Genomic DNA, 18,268 nt, shown 5'->3' on the forward strand with positions numbered 1-18,268 from the left:
CTCTCTATGTATAGAATATCTTCTATCAAAATATGTAATACCAAAAGAATTCCTTATATGACAGATAATCTAGGAGGTGTGCAGGTACCCATTATAAACATTTGTGATTGTATTAAATCTTCTCTGAGTGCACACATGGCCTCTAGTAGTTATAATATGAAAAAAGGGATTTAAAATTAAATAACAAATAAAAGAAAATATTTTCTGTTAAGTCTTATCAGGTCCAAGTATTGTCTTGGATCTGTGTTCCATTACTCAAATGATATCCTGCTACCATTTTAATTCACAAAATTCATCATTCAATCAGCAGAAGTAGAGCTAGATTTTCCTAAACTCTCAGTTACAGTAGATGAATCAAATGATTTATCGATGAATCAAAGTAAAAGAAAAAACAAACATGAATTTAATATACTGAGTACAAAAACTGTCTGGTAATTTATGCAGATTGTCAGCACATTAAGTTAGGAATCACATTTTCTTTATATATACGGCTCTTGATATGGACACTGGTATCAAATGAAGAATTCACTTGTCATCCATATGCATGTACATGCCTGCAGGTATCAATAGCTGAATCATCACCACCATGCAGCCCACAGATGTTAAAAATATAAACAAGCATAAAAATAATTAAATAATATCAAAAATACATGAAATGTGCTATAAGCAATATAGCTGATTACTGGCAATAACTGTATCCTGAGGTAAAGTCTCCAAACTAGACCATTAAGTTTATCTGGATCGCTACTGAAAAACTATTACACAAGTGATGGAGCTGACAGATTAAGTGGACACCCAAGATCAATCTTCCAGGCCAACTGAGTACTGGACACTATACGCTTTAATAAAGAAGCAATAGAATGAAGGATGAATGCATGTAATGGCACCCATTTGTGTTATGCAATCAGTTTCAATCAACCTACTGGCTTGTGCACCTTCTATTAGTGGCACTATCTTGATTTCCAAATTTTGTTTTTACTTTAAGCCATATTACAGTATGTAAAACAGTCACTAAGTGACTGCCACCTGCAACTGCTATTGAAAGAGGAGTCCTGAATAATAACTTGATGAATAGATGTCAAATAAATTTAAATGCTTGCAATACACTGAAATTTCTCCCTGTGGTAGAAAACATTATTTTAGAAATTTTAAATTTTCTTTCTAGACCTTGTTTAATAACTCTTTCTTACAAAAATCACTTCGCTACAGATGCAGAACTTGATATTCCAGAATTATTAAAGTGGTAACAGCAGCTATCAGTATGCATATAGAAGATGGAGTTCTTTTTAAACCTTTTCTTTATAATGAATGTCAAATAATTCTCCGATCAACTAAATTTTACATATTCTCAGAATACTTAACAATTTAAAAAGTTCCATCCTGTTACTTTTTATAGTTAAACATGGGGGCTTCTTGCAATCTAACCCAACTAATATTTTCTCCTTGTTTAAGCCTTATGACTTGCAAAACAAAAATACCAGCAACCAGCATTTCTTAAATTTTGTAATGAAAATAAATTGAAACCAAATTTTGAGCTATTAACGACTTACCTATTGCAGTCCACATGAAGAAGCAAGTGTGAGGCACTGATTGAAAGAGCAATTTTGTGCCATTGTCCATCAGCCAGACGATAAGGGAAACTTTCACTTCTGGGTTTTCCATTAAAACTGTAATGATACCTAATTTCATCCTGTAATCCACTGCTTTCCAGTTCAAAAAAACTGAAGAAAAAAGAAAAGAAAAAAAAACAATTACTGGTCAGTCATTAAAACATCAATGGCATATTTTTCTGACATTTCTCCCTTCAACTTTTCTAATGAACATTATTCACATAAAACAAAAGAATAAAATCAGAATTTGACATCTGCATTTTGCACAGCATGTTCAGTGGCATTGAATTGGCACATACAAGCCACAGTTGTCAAAATGTTCATTAGTGCTTACAAAAGTTGAAAGTCATAACTAGATTTAGTGTCATGAAGTCTTTACATGAGCAGTGTGGCCTTGGTTATGTATAGTCCATGTCTCATAATGCAATCACAAAGTATCAGAGAGGATTTATCTACAAATGTCTAAATGAAGTTAGTGGATGTATGGTACATCTGCTCCTTTCAAATCATAAATCAACAGCTTCAAGTATTAAAGTACTGTGATAATCAATGCGATTAATCAAACCTTATCTGACTTAGTGCCTTTTGCAGAAAGCACATGGGGTTTTCAAATGTATAAAAGAATACATTGCACAACAATGTTTTTGCTTCTTGAACACTGTTGGGTGTTTCTTATAGATTTACACATCACGTACTGTTTCAGAGAAATCTTCAGTTTTGTCATGATTTTTTCTTACACATTTTCGCTCCTGTAAGTGACTTATCAACAACGGGTTGTGCAGCCTGGGCATGTCCAGGCATGGAATCAGGCCAGGTTGGATGCTGTTCTGTGGAAGTTGACATCCTGGGCATGCCTGAGCAGATCTGACCGAGCTTGACGCTGTCTCAGCATGCTATAAAGGTGGCTTGCATACACTGATCCTGCTCATTTGGTTAATATAGATAGTCAGTGTGTATGTACAGTATCAGTATAGTAAAGTATAGTATCTGAGCAATATAACAGTAAGTAAGCTTGAAGCTACGGTATAGACCTTTTGGTGTCGCGCGATATGTCTCGTCAATGTCGTAACAGCAGCGATACATTTGCTGTTCCGGTGATATGGCGAGTTACTTCTGTTTGACTAATGTGTCTGGTTTCTCTGCCAAAAACAAGAAGTAAATTGAATATCCTTATCTGCCTTCAGCAATGAGACCCGTGCCACATGACGACAGTCTTCCAATTCCGAAACCACCAGAGGATTGGACCTTAGATGAACCAGATGAAGAAACTGCAATGCAGGGTACTGACAGTGACATTGACCCGGATTTTGAACCATGTTCATCAGGCAATCCACATCTGATAACACAGTCCGAATTGAACGATTTCGTCAGAGATTTGGGTCTGTCAAAAGCAAAAGGCGAGCTGCTGGGTTCGAGACTGCAGGAATGGTGTTTGCTGTCACCAGGTATGAAAATTTCTGTGTTTCGAGGCCGACATCATGATATAACCAAATTTTTTGCACAAGTTGACAGTCTCTGTTTTTGTTGTGAAATTGAAGGATTGTTCTCGGCCTTGGGTTGTGATCACAACCCGGAAGAGTGGCGTCTCTTCAATGATTCGCCAATGTTAAGCCTGAAAGCTGTTCTACTACACAATGGCAAAGTTTATCCTTCACTACCTGTTGGTTATGCAGCACACATGAAAGAAATGTATGAGAATATAGAACTGTTGCTGAAGCATGTCCAGTATAGCGGGTACAACTGGAATATCTGTGGAGATCTTAAAGTCGTTTAAGCTCTGTTACTGGGACTGCAGCTCGGCTATACAAAGTATTGTTGTTTCATTTGTGAATGGGACGGCCGTGCCAAAGAGTCGCACTATTCTCGACAGAACTGGCCACACCATAAAAAGTTAGTTCCAGGACAGAAAAATGTGGCACATGAATCGCTTCTCGACCTGGCAAAGATATTTTTGCCTCCTCTTCACATAAAACTGAGACTCATGAAGAATTTTGTGAAAGCACTGAACAAGGAAGGCGAAGATTTTCATTATTTAAGACAGATGTTCCCAAGAATAACTGACGCTAAGATCAAAGAGGGCATTTTTGTTGGCCCCCAGATCAGATACGTTATGAGTGACAAGCGGTCACAGAAAAAATTCCCTGGAAAGCCTTCAAAGATGTTGTTGACAATTGTCTGGGCAATTACAGAGCCCCAAACTACATTCAGCTGGTAGACAACTTCTCAAAGCATACAAGACAATGAAGTGCAGCATGTCACTCAAGATTCATTTCCTCCACTCACACCTGAACTTCTTCCCCGCAAATCTCGGTGCTGTCAGTGACGAACACGGTGAAAGGTTTCGCCAGGACATTGCTAAGATGGAGAAATGATACCAGGGCAACTGGAATCGTCAATGCTTGCTGACTACTGTTGGACACTGCAACGTGATTCACCAGACATTGAATACAAAAGAAAATCAGGAGCAAAACACTTTTAATTCTGTTGAATTTAATAGCTTATGCGAAACATAAATGTGACTAAATACGTTATTGTCAATAAACATATAAACGTCTATTTCTCAGAGTTCCTACGTGATGCAGTAAAACCAAAACTAGTGACCAAAAGAACTAGATTGCGGATACAAGTGGCAGAAATGAGCTTCCTTTGCAGGGTGTGTGGGCTCAGTCTTAGAGACAGGGTGAGGAGCACAGACATTTGGGATGAGCTCAAAGTAGAGCCACTGCTCCTCCGTATTGAAAGAAGCCAATTGACTAAGATGCCTCCTTGACGCCTCTCTGAGGAGGTGTTTCTGGCGTGAGGCAGAGGGGCAGAGCTCGATTACACCTACAATCTGCTCTGGGAACACCTCGGTATTCTCCCCAAGGAGTTGGATGAGTTGGCGGATGGTAAAAAATGGACCGTTGAAGTTTAACCTCTCTTTAGTTGAACTCTACACAGTAAGCTATATAAACCAGCATACTATTAGACTTTCTTTATCACTTCTGTATACTTTCAGGTTGGACAAAAAATATGAGTTCCAGTCAGATGCTCAATTCTCATATATGAGAATTCTCATACTTTAAGGTTTTGACATTTACTGATGTAACTTTTATCTAATATTTTAATTTCCAGTCTGTAAATCTTACATGTATCTTCTATACATTCAAGTTCATTGAAAGGTATAATGAGAGCAAAAAAATAACTTGATTTGCTCGAGTCTGAATTGTACCGATGTCCATCTTTGCTGATTCTAAGATACATTTGTGCTTGAAAGTTTGTGAACCCTTTAGAATTTTCTATATTTCTACATAAATATGACCTAAAACATCATCAGATTTTCACTCAAGTCCTAAAAGTAGATAAAGAGAAACCAGTTAGACAAATGAGACAAAAATATTATACTTGGTCATTTATTTATTAAGGAAAATGATCGAATATTACATACTTGCAAGTGGCAAAAGTATTTGAACCTTTGCTTTCAGTATCTGGTGTGACCCCCCTTTGCAGCAATAACTGCAACTAAACGTTTCCGGAAACTGTTGATCAGTCCTGCACACCGGCTTGGAGGAATTTTAGCCCATTCCTCCGTACAGAACAGCTTCAACTCTGGGATGTTGGTGGGTTTCCTCACATTAACTGCTCGCTTCAGGTACTTCCACACCATTTCGATTGGATTAAGGTCAGGACTTTGACTTGGCCATTCCAAAACTTTAACTTTATTCTTCGTTAACCATTCTTTGGTAGAACGACTTGTGTACTTAGGGTCGTTGTCTTGCTGCATGACCCACCTTCTCTTGAGATTCAGTTCATGGACAGATGTCCTGACATTTTCCTTTAGAATTCTCTGATATAATTCAGAATTCATTGTTCCATTGGCCCAGATGCAGCAAAACAGGCCCAAACCATGTGTGACAGATTGAGGAACTCTTGACCCCTTGAACCCTCAGACCACTCGTCAGACACCAGGTAAAAGTCCAAATATTGAATTTATTACAATAATTATGTGCACCAAGCACCCTCCTCTCAACAGTACTCAATACACAATCCTCCACTCCCAGACGCGTTGCCACCCTTCCACCCAGCTCAGCTCAGCGTCTGAGGATTTCCCACAGACATTTATAGTCCTTGACCCGGAAGTGTTTCGCCCTCTCTGTCCACGTGACTAGGAACACTTCCGGGTCAGATAAAAATCGTTTTTCTTCACCCCGGAAGCACGTCATTCCCCCTGTCGCTGTGACTAAGACATACTTCCAGGTTATTGGGCACGTTAGAGTCTCTGGGCCTCCCTGCAGCGTCCTCTGTTGGCCCCCAAGGTATCCAGCAGGGCTATGAAGGAAAACTCCAATATCCATGATGCCCTGCTGGAATTCGGGGCCCTTCCATGTTGCAGGGATGGCTCCATCTGGCGGCTTGGGGGTGTTGGCCAGGATATACAGCCGGCAATCTCTCACACATGATACTACCACCACCATATTTCACAGATGGGATAAGGTTCTTATGCTGGAATGCAGTGTTCTCCTTTCTCCAAACATACGCTTTCATTTAAACCAAAAAGTTCTATTTTCGTCTCATCCGTCCACAAAACATTCTTCCAATAGCCTTCTGGTTTGTCTATGTGATCTTTAGCAAACTGCAGACAAGCAGCAATGTTTTTTTTGGAGAGCAGTGGCTTTCTCCTTGCAACCCTGCCATGCACACCATTGTTGTTCAGTGTTCTCCTGATGGTGGACTCATGAACATGAACATTAGCCAATGTGAGAGAGGCCTTCAGTTGCTTAGAAGTTACCCTGGGGCCCTTTGTGGGGTCGCTGACTATTACACGCCTTGCTCTTGGAGTGATCTTTGTTGGTCGACCACTCCTGGGGAGGATAACAATGGCCTTGAATTTCCTCCATTTGTACACAATCTGTCTGACTGTGGATTGGTGGAGTCCAAACTCTTTAGAGATGGTTTTGGAACCTTTTCCAGCCTGATGAGCATCAATAACTCTTTTTCTGAGATCCTCAGAAATCTCCTTTGTTCGTGCCATGATACACTTCCACAAACATGTGTTGTGAAGAGCACACTTTGATAGATCCCTGCTCTTTAAATAACACAGGGTGCCCACTCACACCTGATTGTCATCCCATTGATTGAAAACACCTAACTCTAATTTCACCTTCAAACTAACTACTTATCCTAGTGGGTCACATACTTTTGCCACTCACAAATATGTAATATTCAATCATTTTCCTTAATAAATAAATGACCAAGTATAATATTTTTGTCTCATTTGTTTAACTGGTTTCTCTTTATCTACTTTTAGGACTTGAGTGAAAATATGATGATATTTTAGTTCATATTTATACACAAATACAGAAAATTCTAAAGGGTTCACAAACTTTCAAGCACAACTGTATATGGCAATCCACCTTGTATAGCATTATCTGCTAACTTGTTTCTATCTAGATTGCTTACATAATTTGAAAGAACAGTGCCTGAGAACTTAACCCTGAATGACACCTGCTTTAATTACTACGTAATTCAGAAACACTCCACCACACCAAATCCTGATGTTTGACAGATTTAATCCAATTTTGCACCAATCTCCATGCCATGTCTTAAATTTCTACTTCTTATAGATTGATCAATATCCCTTCATTATGCATCTACTAAAAATATTTTGTATGATACTGTCATGAAAGGCTTTTGTTTCTTCCTCAAATAAATCTTCCACATTAGTTAAACACAATCTTCCATGACTAAACCTATGCTGACTGTCCACTAATAGATCCCTGTTTAATACAGCATGTGTTGCACAGTCTTGTCTTTAATAATTTAGTCTAGTAATTCTTCAACAATATATGTTAAGCTAACTTGCATATAGTCCATAGGATCAGCTCAATCATCTTTATAATATATTGAAACAAATGGTATCAATCATTGCACACATTGGATTGCACCATGCATCACTAACATCACACCTGGCTCTCATCGGTGTAGGAATCTACAAACTCCAAACACCAGGAGTGAAAACAAAACCAAAGCACCTGAAAACAAAGAATGAAAATTGTAAACATGATGGAAATATCAAGCAAACAGGCCCTCATAAAATTCAGCATAAGGTAGACTCGATTCTCACTGGCTGCATAGCATTCTGGTCTGGGACCTGCTCGGCTCAAGAGCATAAAGCATGACATCCAGTCACCTTCTGTTCAGTACATATAAAACACATGCCACCTCAAAAAGGCAAACCATTTTAGTAAAGAACTAAGCCATCTTGCACAATCACTTTTCTCACTCCTCTGTTGTGACAAACAGAACAGGATCATTTATACTCCCACCATACACTTAAACACACACATGCACAACAGCATGTATAATTGTGTGTGTTACATTCTGTGTATGAATGCTTTTGTGTGTGTATGCATGTGTCTTTTTGCTCATATTGTATTACTGTCACTAATCTCAGGGGTTATGCAATTAAGAATTTCTCTGAACTCTTTATAAATGACAAAACACTTGAATGTGAAGTCTTATATAACACTTATAGCCAATATGAAATTAAAAAGTAAAGGTGAGTAATCTGCCAAAATTTGAGTATTAAAGACAAACCTGGAAAGAATTCCAGGGTTATTAATGCTATGACCCTAAAGGAATGCCCACCCAGATTTTCTAAAAAGTTGTCTAAGGAGTCTGATGTCAAAATGTCATGTTTTTAGGTAAATGAGAAGTACAATGGAAGATGTTGATGTGTGTATGGGGTAATGTCATATAATTTAAAATGTAGAAGTCTGATTCCAGTTTAATTGAACCACATCTAGAGGAAAGTCTTACTTTGAGTTTGTTCAGATGACAATCCTGGCAGAGAAGTCAGGTGAGTAGGATACACTTCCAGAAGCACACAGTAGCCACTGTGTATGTAATCCTTAGCCAGATAGCTGCAGGTTGTATAACTATGTTTATCAAGAGACAGTATGCCAAAAATGAGGATGATTTATTATTAATCATTTTTCATGGATAAAAAGGCTTAAAAATAACAATTTCTAATATTTCTCAAAGTCTTTTCAAATAAAGACTGAGCACAGCTGTTCAAAAGAATTTTGAAAGCTTCTATGTATGGTATAAGATATTGCAAATTAACTTTTTACTAAACTCACAATTTACTCATACCAGGCAGAATGCCATCTTCTAAATAATTAATTATATTTAAAAATATGTTTGATAGCATCTAAACTGCTTTAAAAAACCAATTATTTCTTTTTTTATTGCTATAAGTAAAAGATGATGAAGACTACCTTGCATCTATTATATGATAAAATTGAAATGAAGTATGCCAAATATCGGCATGAACACCTGCATAGAAGACCAAAGGACTCCGTTTCGCACCAGGCTGAGTCAACATTCATCTGGGGTGCTATCATCTACAGACGTTCCGTAATTTGCCAACAGGTTTCTTCAGCGGTAGTTCAGTAAACACTAGCAGATGGCACACCAGAGTGATCTACATCTCTAAGAGTGAGACAGACTGGTGGTGTTCCTACACTTGCACAGTTTGAAATGGCATTTATAGACTACGATTTCTCCTGGACTGCCTAAACTGAGGGCTATTGTCATGCTTGATGAGGGCAGGAAATCTCTTCCCTATTGACACATACACATTTTTAAAACATGTACACAAAATATATGCAAGTTGTTCTTAATACAGCTTGACTTGCTGTGCTCAAAACAATGCAAAACACTCTTTATCAAAGTAATAAATTATTTTAATTGCATACATTAAAAACTGAACCCTTGCTGAATCTAACCGAATGGCATCATTTATAACATGGGGGCCAAAAATGAAGCACACTATCTAGTTTGATGTCATTTTAATTACCCATCCAACCAGTCATTTTCTAAATTCACTTTATCCTGAGCAGAGAGAATATACAGACATACACACTCACAAAGGCCATGCAATCCTAAAATTAAAAATAATAATAATAATTTAATATCTATAGCAGCATACAACCTTCAAATGTTCCTACAAACTGCAAAGGTCAAATAAATTTACTCTATAGCCAAACAAAATAATTACACACAAGCTCTCCTAATGAAGAATAGTGTGGAAATCAATCATCTTTTTAAAACAGACTGACACCAATAGACCTTGAAAATGTAGATGTGAGATGTGGCACATGACAGGCATTCCAACGTTAAAGCAGAACTGAACTGATCTGTTGTATCTCTTAGCTAATCTGGCACATTCCACAGGCATGTCTGTCATACTGCTATCTTCACCTGTGGTCAGTAAGGCAGGTTTCCACTTAGATCAATTTTAGTGTTCAGCTGATGTCTTAGTACATCATCTTCCATCAATGCTTAGCTGAAATCAGAACATTTGCACTCTGCTTGCTAACTAGTACAATTTACAAGTTGTGAAAAGAAAACCAGTACAATCACATAATTTAGCAGTTCTGTCTTTTATTCTATTTAATGTTTTATATATCCTATATTTATCTGTTTTAGTGTTCTATGCAGAAAATATTTGTATCCCGTGTTACATATACCCTGCTGTTCTTTCTGAGACTGTGAAGCACCTCGAGCATAGGAAAAGTGTTATATAAATAAAATTATTATTATTATTCTATACCTTCAAGTCTTAAAAATCCTCTAACCCAACCCCCAACACCTCCAAATGTTTTCCAGCCTGACAGCAGATTGAAAAGCTACCTATTATGTGGGAAACTATCAACTTGCAACTAGTATAAAATGATAACTGGTCCTAGAAATATATATACAGTAATCCATCGCTATATCGCACTTCGACTTTCGCGGCTTCACTCTATCGCGGATTTTATATGTAAGCATATTTAAATATATATCGCAGATTTTTTGCTGGTTCGCGGATTTCTGCGGACAATGGGTCTTTTAATTTCTGGTACATGCTTCCTCAGTTGATTTGCCCAGTTGATTTCATACAAGTGACGGTATTGGCAGATGGCTGAGAAGCTACCCAACCAGAGCACGTATTACATATTAAATAAAACTCCTCAACTATATTGTGAGCACGGGGGCTGTTCGCACCCCTAGAGGATACGGCCGCTTCTCAAAAAACGCTGAAAGATTACCTTCACATTGCTCTCTTCCTTGCTGGGCTTACATATGCCTGCTTTATCAAGCGATATGCTTTCCGCACTGTGCTTCACATACTTAAAAGATCAAACAGCACGTATTGATTTTTGATTGTTTGCTTTTCTCTCTCTCTCTCTCTCTTGCTCTGACATTCTCTGCTCCTGACGGAGGGGGTGTGAGCAGGGGGGCTGTTCGCACCTCTAGACGATACGGACGCTCGTCTAAAAATGCTGAAAGATTACCTTCACGTTGCTCCCATCTGTGCAGCTGCTTTGTCAAGCGACATGCTTCCCGCACGGTGCTTCGCATACTTAAAAGCTCGAAGGGCACGTATTCATTTTTGATTGTTTTTCTCTGTCGCTCTCTCTCTCTCTCTGACATTCTCTGCTCCTGACGGAGGGGGTGTGTTCGCACACTGGCCTAGAGGATACGGACGCTCCTCTAAAAAATGCTGAAAGACTACCTTTACATTGTACATCCTTGCAGCTGCTTTGTCCGGCGGTGCTTCGCATACTTAAAAGCCAAACAGCCCTATTGATTTTTGTTTGCTTTTTTCTCTCTCTCTCTCTGATATTCTCTGCTCCTGACGCGCACTCCTTTGAAGAGGAAGATATGTTTGCATTTACAGTTTAAACTTTTGAAAAAGAGACAAATGTTTATTTGCAGTGTTTGAATAAAGTTCCTGTCTCTCTACAACCTCCTGTGTTTCTGTGCAAATCTGTGACCCAAGCATGACAATATAAAAATAGCCATATAAACATATGGTTTCTACTTTGCAGATTTTCACCTTTCACGGGGGGTTCTGGAACGCAACCCCCGCGATCGAGAAGGGATTACTGTATATATATATATATATATATATATATATATATATATATATATATATATATATATATACTGTATACAGTAAAAGTCAATGTATGTGTGTATGTATGTACAGTACTGTATGTATGTTCCAGCATCACTTCCAAACGTCTGGAGCAATTTTCATGAAACTTGTTTCTCAATGGTCGACAAAAAATACTGTAGGGTGAAATCAACCCTATCCCAACCCCTTCTGGGTAGTGTGGGGGGTGATCTTGCGGTCTTGTAGGCAATCTTGTAGTCTTGGAGGCAGCATAAAGAAGAAGGATGCCTCACACCTGGACAAACTGGTGAGGCTGGCAGGCTCTATTGTAGGCTCGACAGTTTGACATCTGTGGCAGAGTGACGGGCGCTGAACAGGCTCCTGTCAATCATGGAGAATCCACTGCATCCACTAAACAGGATCATCTCCAGACAGAACAGCAGCTTCAGCGACAGACTGCTGTCACTGTCCTGCTCCACTGACAGATTGAGGAGATCGTTCCTCTCCCACACTATGCAACACTTCAATTCCACCTGGAGGGGTAAACGTTAACATTATACAAAGTTATTGTCTGTTTTTACCTGCATTTTTTTTCACTCTTTAATTTAATATTGTTTCTTTATCAGTATGCTGCTGCTGGAGTATGTGAAATTCCCCTTGGGATTAATAAAATATCTATCTATCTATCTGTCTATCTGTCATCCAGTTGACACTCGGAACGACCACCAGAGGGAGAACTGGAGGTGACTGACAGCATTCTTTATGTTTGAGCTCCACCACACCCCGGTGGCTTTTGAAATTAAATAGAGTTGGCCGGTTCCTAGCGTCAAATGGATGATAACATACATACAAGACCGCAAGACATGCACATTATAGAGTCTTCATTGTTTGTTAATTTATTTTTATTTTTAAAGTTGTGTTTTTTTGTAATTATATTTTTCTCAAACAATAAAAAAAAAAGCACTTTATTTTCCACCGGGGCAATGCTGGGTATTTCAGCTAGTTGATAATAAAACATGCTTACTATACCCATTTCAACATAAATATATTTCAAAAAAAGGAAATAGACTGCAGTTATTGGAGCTTAAGGAACAAAACTTTGAGTAGCTAGTGATGTTGATCTGTAATCTAGGCTTTGAGGGGAATTTTGAACATCTTTCAGTAGTCACACTCAAGCATCATCTCAGTTGGGGGTACAGGACCTGTCTGGGGAGACTGCATCGAGGAAATCTTAACCTGTGGCCTGTCAGTTAGAGTTGGTTCTGTATGTTCAATTCATCAGTGCAGGAGGATGCTGGATTTTGTGCAGAAATCCTTCTGCTGATAGAGAATTTTCTTGAGGCAGCACTGACTCTCAAGAGATTTAATGTGAAGACAATGCTTAACATAAATCTCTGCTCTGTACAGCCGTGAGGCAAAAGGCCTTATACACATTTAGGTTGCATGGCTTCTTGAAGTTATGGATTTCTATATCAATCTTGCAATAAAAATGTGAGTGCAATGAAACTTTAAAAAGAAATTAGCATATTAAAAAAAATGTTGCAAGCATCCAGACTTTAGGCCATTTATCTATAACCATTCCCTTCTTCCTAATAATAAGTAAGACAGTCCTTGCCTATTAAAGGTGCATACTGTTTAGGACAGTGCTTCTAGTGGAAATAAAGTGGAGGTGGTACTCCAGGTGTTTCCACTCAAATGTGGGGTACATATTTAAGTTTCCTGTTCGATTGATTTTATTCTTTAAAACTTGGAGGGTGAGGGTGTTCCCTCGCTAAGATTTCCAGAAGACAGTAGCCTTGTAAAAGAGTAATACTATGAAGACATTGTGAAAGCTCCTGGTATGTACTGCTTGACTTCAAAAACTGCCGATACACATGGAAGTAGGGAATTCTGGTGAGTACTTGCCCACTTCAAGTATTGATATACGGCAATTCCAAGTCAACATGCATAGTGGGAGGTAAACATTTCATGTACAGTAAATGCTGATCAAGATGAGTTGTGACGCACCTAATTAGTCTTCACTGCTGAAACATCACAGTCTCAGACACAACACCCATTATGGCATGGTGGACAAGCAAACCCCAACTACAGTTTCTTATTTGGCTGATGCCTTTATCCAAGGTGACCTAAAACATTTGAGATACAATTGGCTGCACTTCTTTTGTTTTTTCAATTGAAGCACAGGCAGGTGAAGTGACTTGCTCAGGGTCACAAAGTTTAAGTGTCAGAATTTGAAACCATAACCTCAAGGGTTGATGTCCAGTATTTTAACCAGTGCACAACACCCTGTCTACCACTAAAAAACTTGCACTTAAAAAACAGCAATATCAGCATTTATTTATATAGCACATTTTCATGCAAAATGTGTAGTACTTTAAACATTAAAGAAAGACATTGCGTTGCAAGACATTAAAGATAAAAATGTCAATTATGAATAAAAAAAGGCGGCACGGTGGTGCAGTGGTAGCGCTGTTGCCTCACAGTAAGGAGACCTGGGTTCGCTTCCCGAGTCCTCCCTGTGTGGAGTTTACATGTTCTCCCCATGTCTGTGTGGGTTTCCTCCCACAGTCCAAAGACATGCAGGTTAGGTGCATTGGCAATCCGAAATTGTCCCTAATGTGTGCTTGGTGTGTGTCCTGTGGTGGGCTGGCGCCCTGCCCGGGATTTGTTCCTGCCTTGCACCCTGTGCTGGCTGGGACTGGCTCCAGCAGACCCCCCGTGACCCTGTGTTAGGATATAGCAGGTTGGATAATGTCTGACTGACTGACTTGTCTGACAAATAAAAAAATATAAAACACTCATTACAAAAATAACAAAATAATAAATATCAAATACAAACTTATGCAATACTGATAAACAAATAAGTAAAAGTTAAAATAAAAATAATTATGCTTCAAACAATTGTTCAGGTAAAACGTCATTTTTCCTGACACCAATATATACAAGTTTAGATTGTGCAAATTAAACATAGCAAGAGATCACATAAGTACAGTGCAGCACACACTGGTGAGCAAACCACATTCATGAGTTTGGACAGTAAGACTTGCTAGATTATCATACACAGTACAAGATGTCATAGCTTACAACAGCAAGCCCATCTTCTTAAACTCATTAGGTCTATTTCTGTTTAATGGCAAGGTTAAACGTTTCATTATTCTCAACTGTTAGAGAAAAGTCCAAGGACTAATAAATGATGCAGATTTGCCATGTTTTAGTTTACATTTACATTCATTTGTTCAGCAGACACTTTTATCCAAAGTAATTTACAAAGAAGGTCAATACTGAGTGATCATCGGTCTGGGACTTTATGGGAACAGATTTTTCAGGACAAGAGTACAAAATGGATCATTACAGGTGAAGAGCTCAAAAAACAATATACAATATAGTTACAATTTCTTGATTACAAAACCTAACAATATCAGTTAGATATTCAAAAGTTCGGATAGAGGTGGGCAGCTTGTTCCCAGTGCTAGAAGCTACATATGAAAAGAGTCTGGATGCAGAGGTGGCATCACTAGATGCCATTCAAAAGTAGAACAAGAGACAAGAGTCTCTATTTACAGGTGCAGATCCACTGATTATTCTGTAGGCAAAAATCAAAAATTTCAATTCAGTACATGCCGCTACAAAAAGCCAGAATAGTGACCTGAAGAGAGGAGCGACATGTGCCCGCCTCAGCTGATTAAACACCAAATGTGTTGCCATATTTGGAATCATCATGGTTGGGCATTGTAAAAAGTGATTACATTGAATAAGGTCTTTAACTTGACTGATACTTTTTCAGCAACTTTTTACTGGGCCTAACATTCACCTTGGTGTTTTAACCCTTACCTTGTATTAGGAATCACAAAAAAGTTTCTCACTTTTCTATAAAATACATTTAATAGTGCTATCAATTACCAGTCACTTCCAGCACAGAAAACCAATAAAATCCTTAACATTCCCTGTAGCTTTCCATCTTATTGACTTCTACCTGTCTCATGTGGCTCACCTAGCCGCCTCTATACATCCAATCCTCAGCTTATGAGTACCAAGATTCTTAAGTTTACCTGTCTCTAGTGATGTCTGTCCTTTTCCCAGCCACTACCAATCCACTTTCAATTTTGCTACAGCATTGGGAGATAAAATTGATGAGCCACAGCATGAAGTTATAGGAAAGAGTAGTAAAAGCTAGGTTAAGAAGGGGGGTGATGATTAGTGAACAGCAGAATGGTTTCATGCCAAGAAAGAGCACCACAGATGTGATGTTTGCTCTGAGGGTGTTGATGGAGAAGTATAGAGAAGGCTGGAAGGAGTTGCATTGCGTCTTTGTGGACCTGGAGAAAGCATATGACAGGGTGCCTCGAGAGGAGTTGTGGTATTGTATGAGGAAGTCGGGAGTGGCAGAGAAGTACATAAGAGTTGTACAGGATATGTACGAGGAAAGTGTGACAGTGGTGAGGTCTGCAGTAGGAGTGACGGATGCATTCAAGGTGGAGGTGGGATTACATCAGGGTTCGGCTCTGAGCCCTTTCTTATTTGCAATGGTGATGGACAGGTTGACAGATGAGATTAGACAGGAGTCCCTGTGGACTATGATGTTCGCTGATGACTTTGTTATCTGTAGCGAGAGTAGGGAGCAAGTTGAGGAGATCCTGTAGAGGTGGAGATATGCTCTAGAGAAGAGAGGAATGAAGGTCAGTAGGAACAAGACAGAATACATGTGTGTAAATGAGAGGGAGGTCAGTGGAATGGTGAGGATGCAAGGAGTAGAGCTGGCGAAGGGGGGTATGTTTAAATACTTGGGATCAACAGTACAGAGTAATGGGGATTGTGGAAGAGAGGTGAAAAAGAGAGTGCAGGCAGGGTGGAATGGGTGGAGAAGAGTGTCAGGAGTAATCTGTGACAGACGGGTATAAGCAAGAGTGAAAGGAAAGGTCTACAGGATGGTAGTGAGACTAGCTATGTTACATGGGTTGGAGATGGTGGCACTGACCAGAAAGCAGGAGACAGAGCTAGAGGTAGCAGAGTTAAAGATGCTAAGATTTGCATTGGGTGTGACGAGGATGGATAGGATTAGAAATGAGTACATTAGAGGGTCAGCTCAAGCTGGTTGGGAGACAAAGTCAGAGAGGCGAGATTGCATTGGTTTGGACATGTCCAGAGGAGAGATGCTGGGTATATTGGGAGAAGGATTTTAATGATAGAGCTTCCAGGCAAGAGGAAAAGAGGAAGACCTAAGAGGACGTTTATGGATGTGGTGACAGAGGACATGCAGGTGATGGGTGTGACAAGATGCAGAAGACAGGACGATATGGAAAAAGTTCATCCACTGTGGCAACCTATAAACAGAAGCAGCTAAAAGAAGACGAATGACTGTTTAGTTGTGATTCATACAAAATAATGAAAATAAGAAGCATGCAAATAACAGCATAGGTGTTTTAAACAATTAAAAACAATCAGGCAATTTCTAAAATGAAAAAGAATGTTCTAGAAGATAAGAAAAATAATCTACAAGCTGTTATTAAATTTATCCTAGGCTATACATTAAATTATCATATACATGACAATTATCCATCCATCCAAATTACATTTTTTTATTGGTATAATGTGCCCTGTTGATGAAGCTAATTGACAGTATGTACAATATTATACCCATTACAATGGCCTTTATTTCATATTTGTGACTTAATATTACTGTTGTGAACTGTGTGCTTTGTAGGTTTGCATAATTTGTAAGCCATTTTTCTTGCACACTGTAACTTGCGGTGATCAGACAGTTTCCATGTCTTTTAGCAACTTATTTGATTTTGTCCCACTCATAAACATCTGTTGCTATTGATTTTTCTACCTGCAGATTAGTTACTGAAGGTGCTTAAAGCTAAGCAATTATGGACATAGCTTCCCTTTTCCATTTAAGGTTTGTTTCCATTACAAGAGGCAAGTTACGCTTTAACCTAAGCTGCCAGACTTCAAATTGTGGTGAATGAAACAATTTATCATTAATGTTGTATTTTAAGAAAAAACCCATTAAAAGATGCATCAGAGCATGTCTGTTAATGGTGGAATCAAACTTTCATGGACAAAAAGACTCAAATCTTCCACAAACATCACATCAATGGATTAAGTCAGTATCTAAGTAATTTAATGTGGCAACATTATCCAAGTGGGTCATAGTGACTATGCAAGAAAACAGATTTAAATGACCATATTTCAGTATGTGACAGATAATGCTCCATTCACATATTTACTGAGCTCTCTCCAGGGGAGGGCTTGCCACTGGGATGGGAGGGATTTTTTCATTGGCCTGACAGCTGACATGGGCTATTGTATCGTATGAAATAAAACAGTAATTAAACAACAATATATATCTTAATTTAATAAAAATAATAATATATGTATTAAAATATACATACATTTACTTTTAAAGATAACAAGAACTTGACTTTTTAGGACTATTACATAACCAAGTTACTTCCAACTTAAGAGTTGAGGCGGCTGACAAACAAATGTGTGTCAGGAAAAAAGAAAAGGTGGTGTGGAAGAACAATGGATCAAAAGATGATAAAATCTGTAGTTAGATGCATCAAAATGTGCAAAAGTAACCAACCTATTCATCCCATCACCTTCATCTACTTATACGTCGACTATTGCTGATGAGATGTAGTAGGTAGGTATAAGTGTGATAAGTGTGAACTGTGAGCATTGTAAAAATAATGAAGAACAAAGCTCTAAATCGTCTTGCATTTATTTC

General features: G+C 38.6%; 1 protein-coding gene and 1 long non-coding RNA gene across 2 annotated transcripts in view; one reads left to right on the plus strand and one right to left on the minus strand.

The window, feature by feature from the left end:
- Positions 1–18,268, minus strand: part of LOC114645928 (protein kinase C-binding protein NELL1-like) — a 1,522,815-nt gene that overhangs the window by 1,246,544 nt on the left and 258,003 nt on the right. Inside the window, exon 4 of the mRNA XM_028793848.2 lies at positions 1,551–1,721. Coding sequence (XP_028649681.1) covers positions 1,551–1,721 — 171 coding nt within the window. The remainder of the gene's footprint in view (positions 1–1,550; positions 1,722–18,268) is intronic.
- Positions 1–18,268, plus strand: part of LOC127526750 (uncharacterized) — a 485,290-nt gene that overhangs the window by 253,398 nt on the left and 213,624 nt on the right. The gene's annotated exons all lie outside the window — the stretch shown is intronic.

Source organism: Erpetoichthys calabaricus, chromosome 2 (genome assembly GCF_900747795.2).
Source record: "Erpetoichthys calabaricus chromosome 2, fErpCal1.3, whole genome shotgun sequence".
NCBI lineage: Eukaryota > Metazoa > Chordata > Cladistia > Polypteriformes > Polypteridae > Erpetoichthys > Erpetoichthys calabaricus.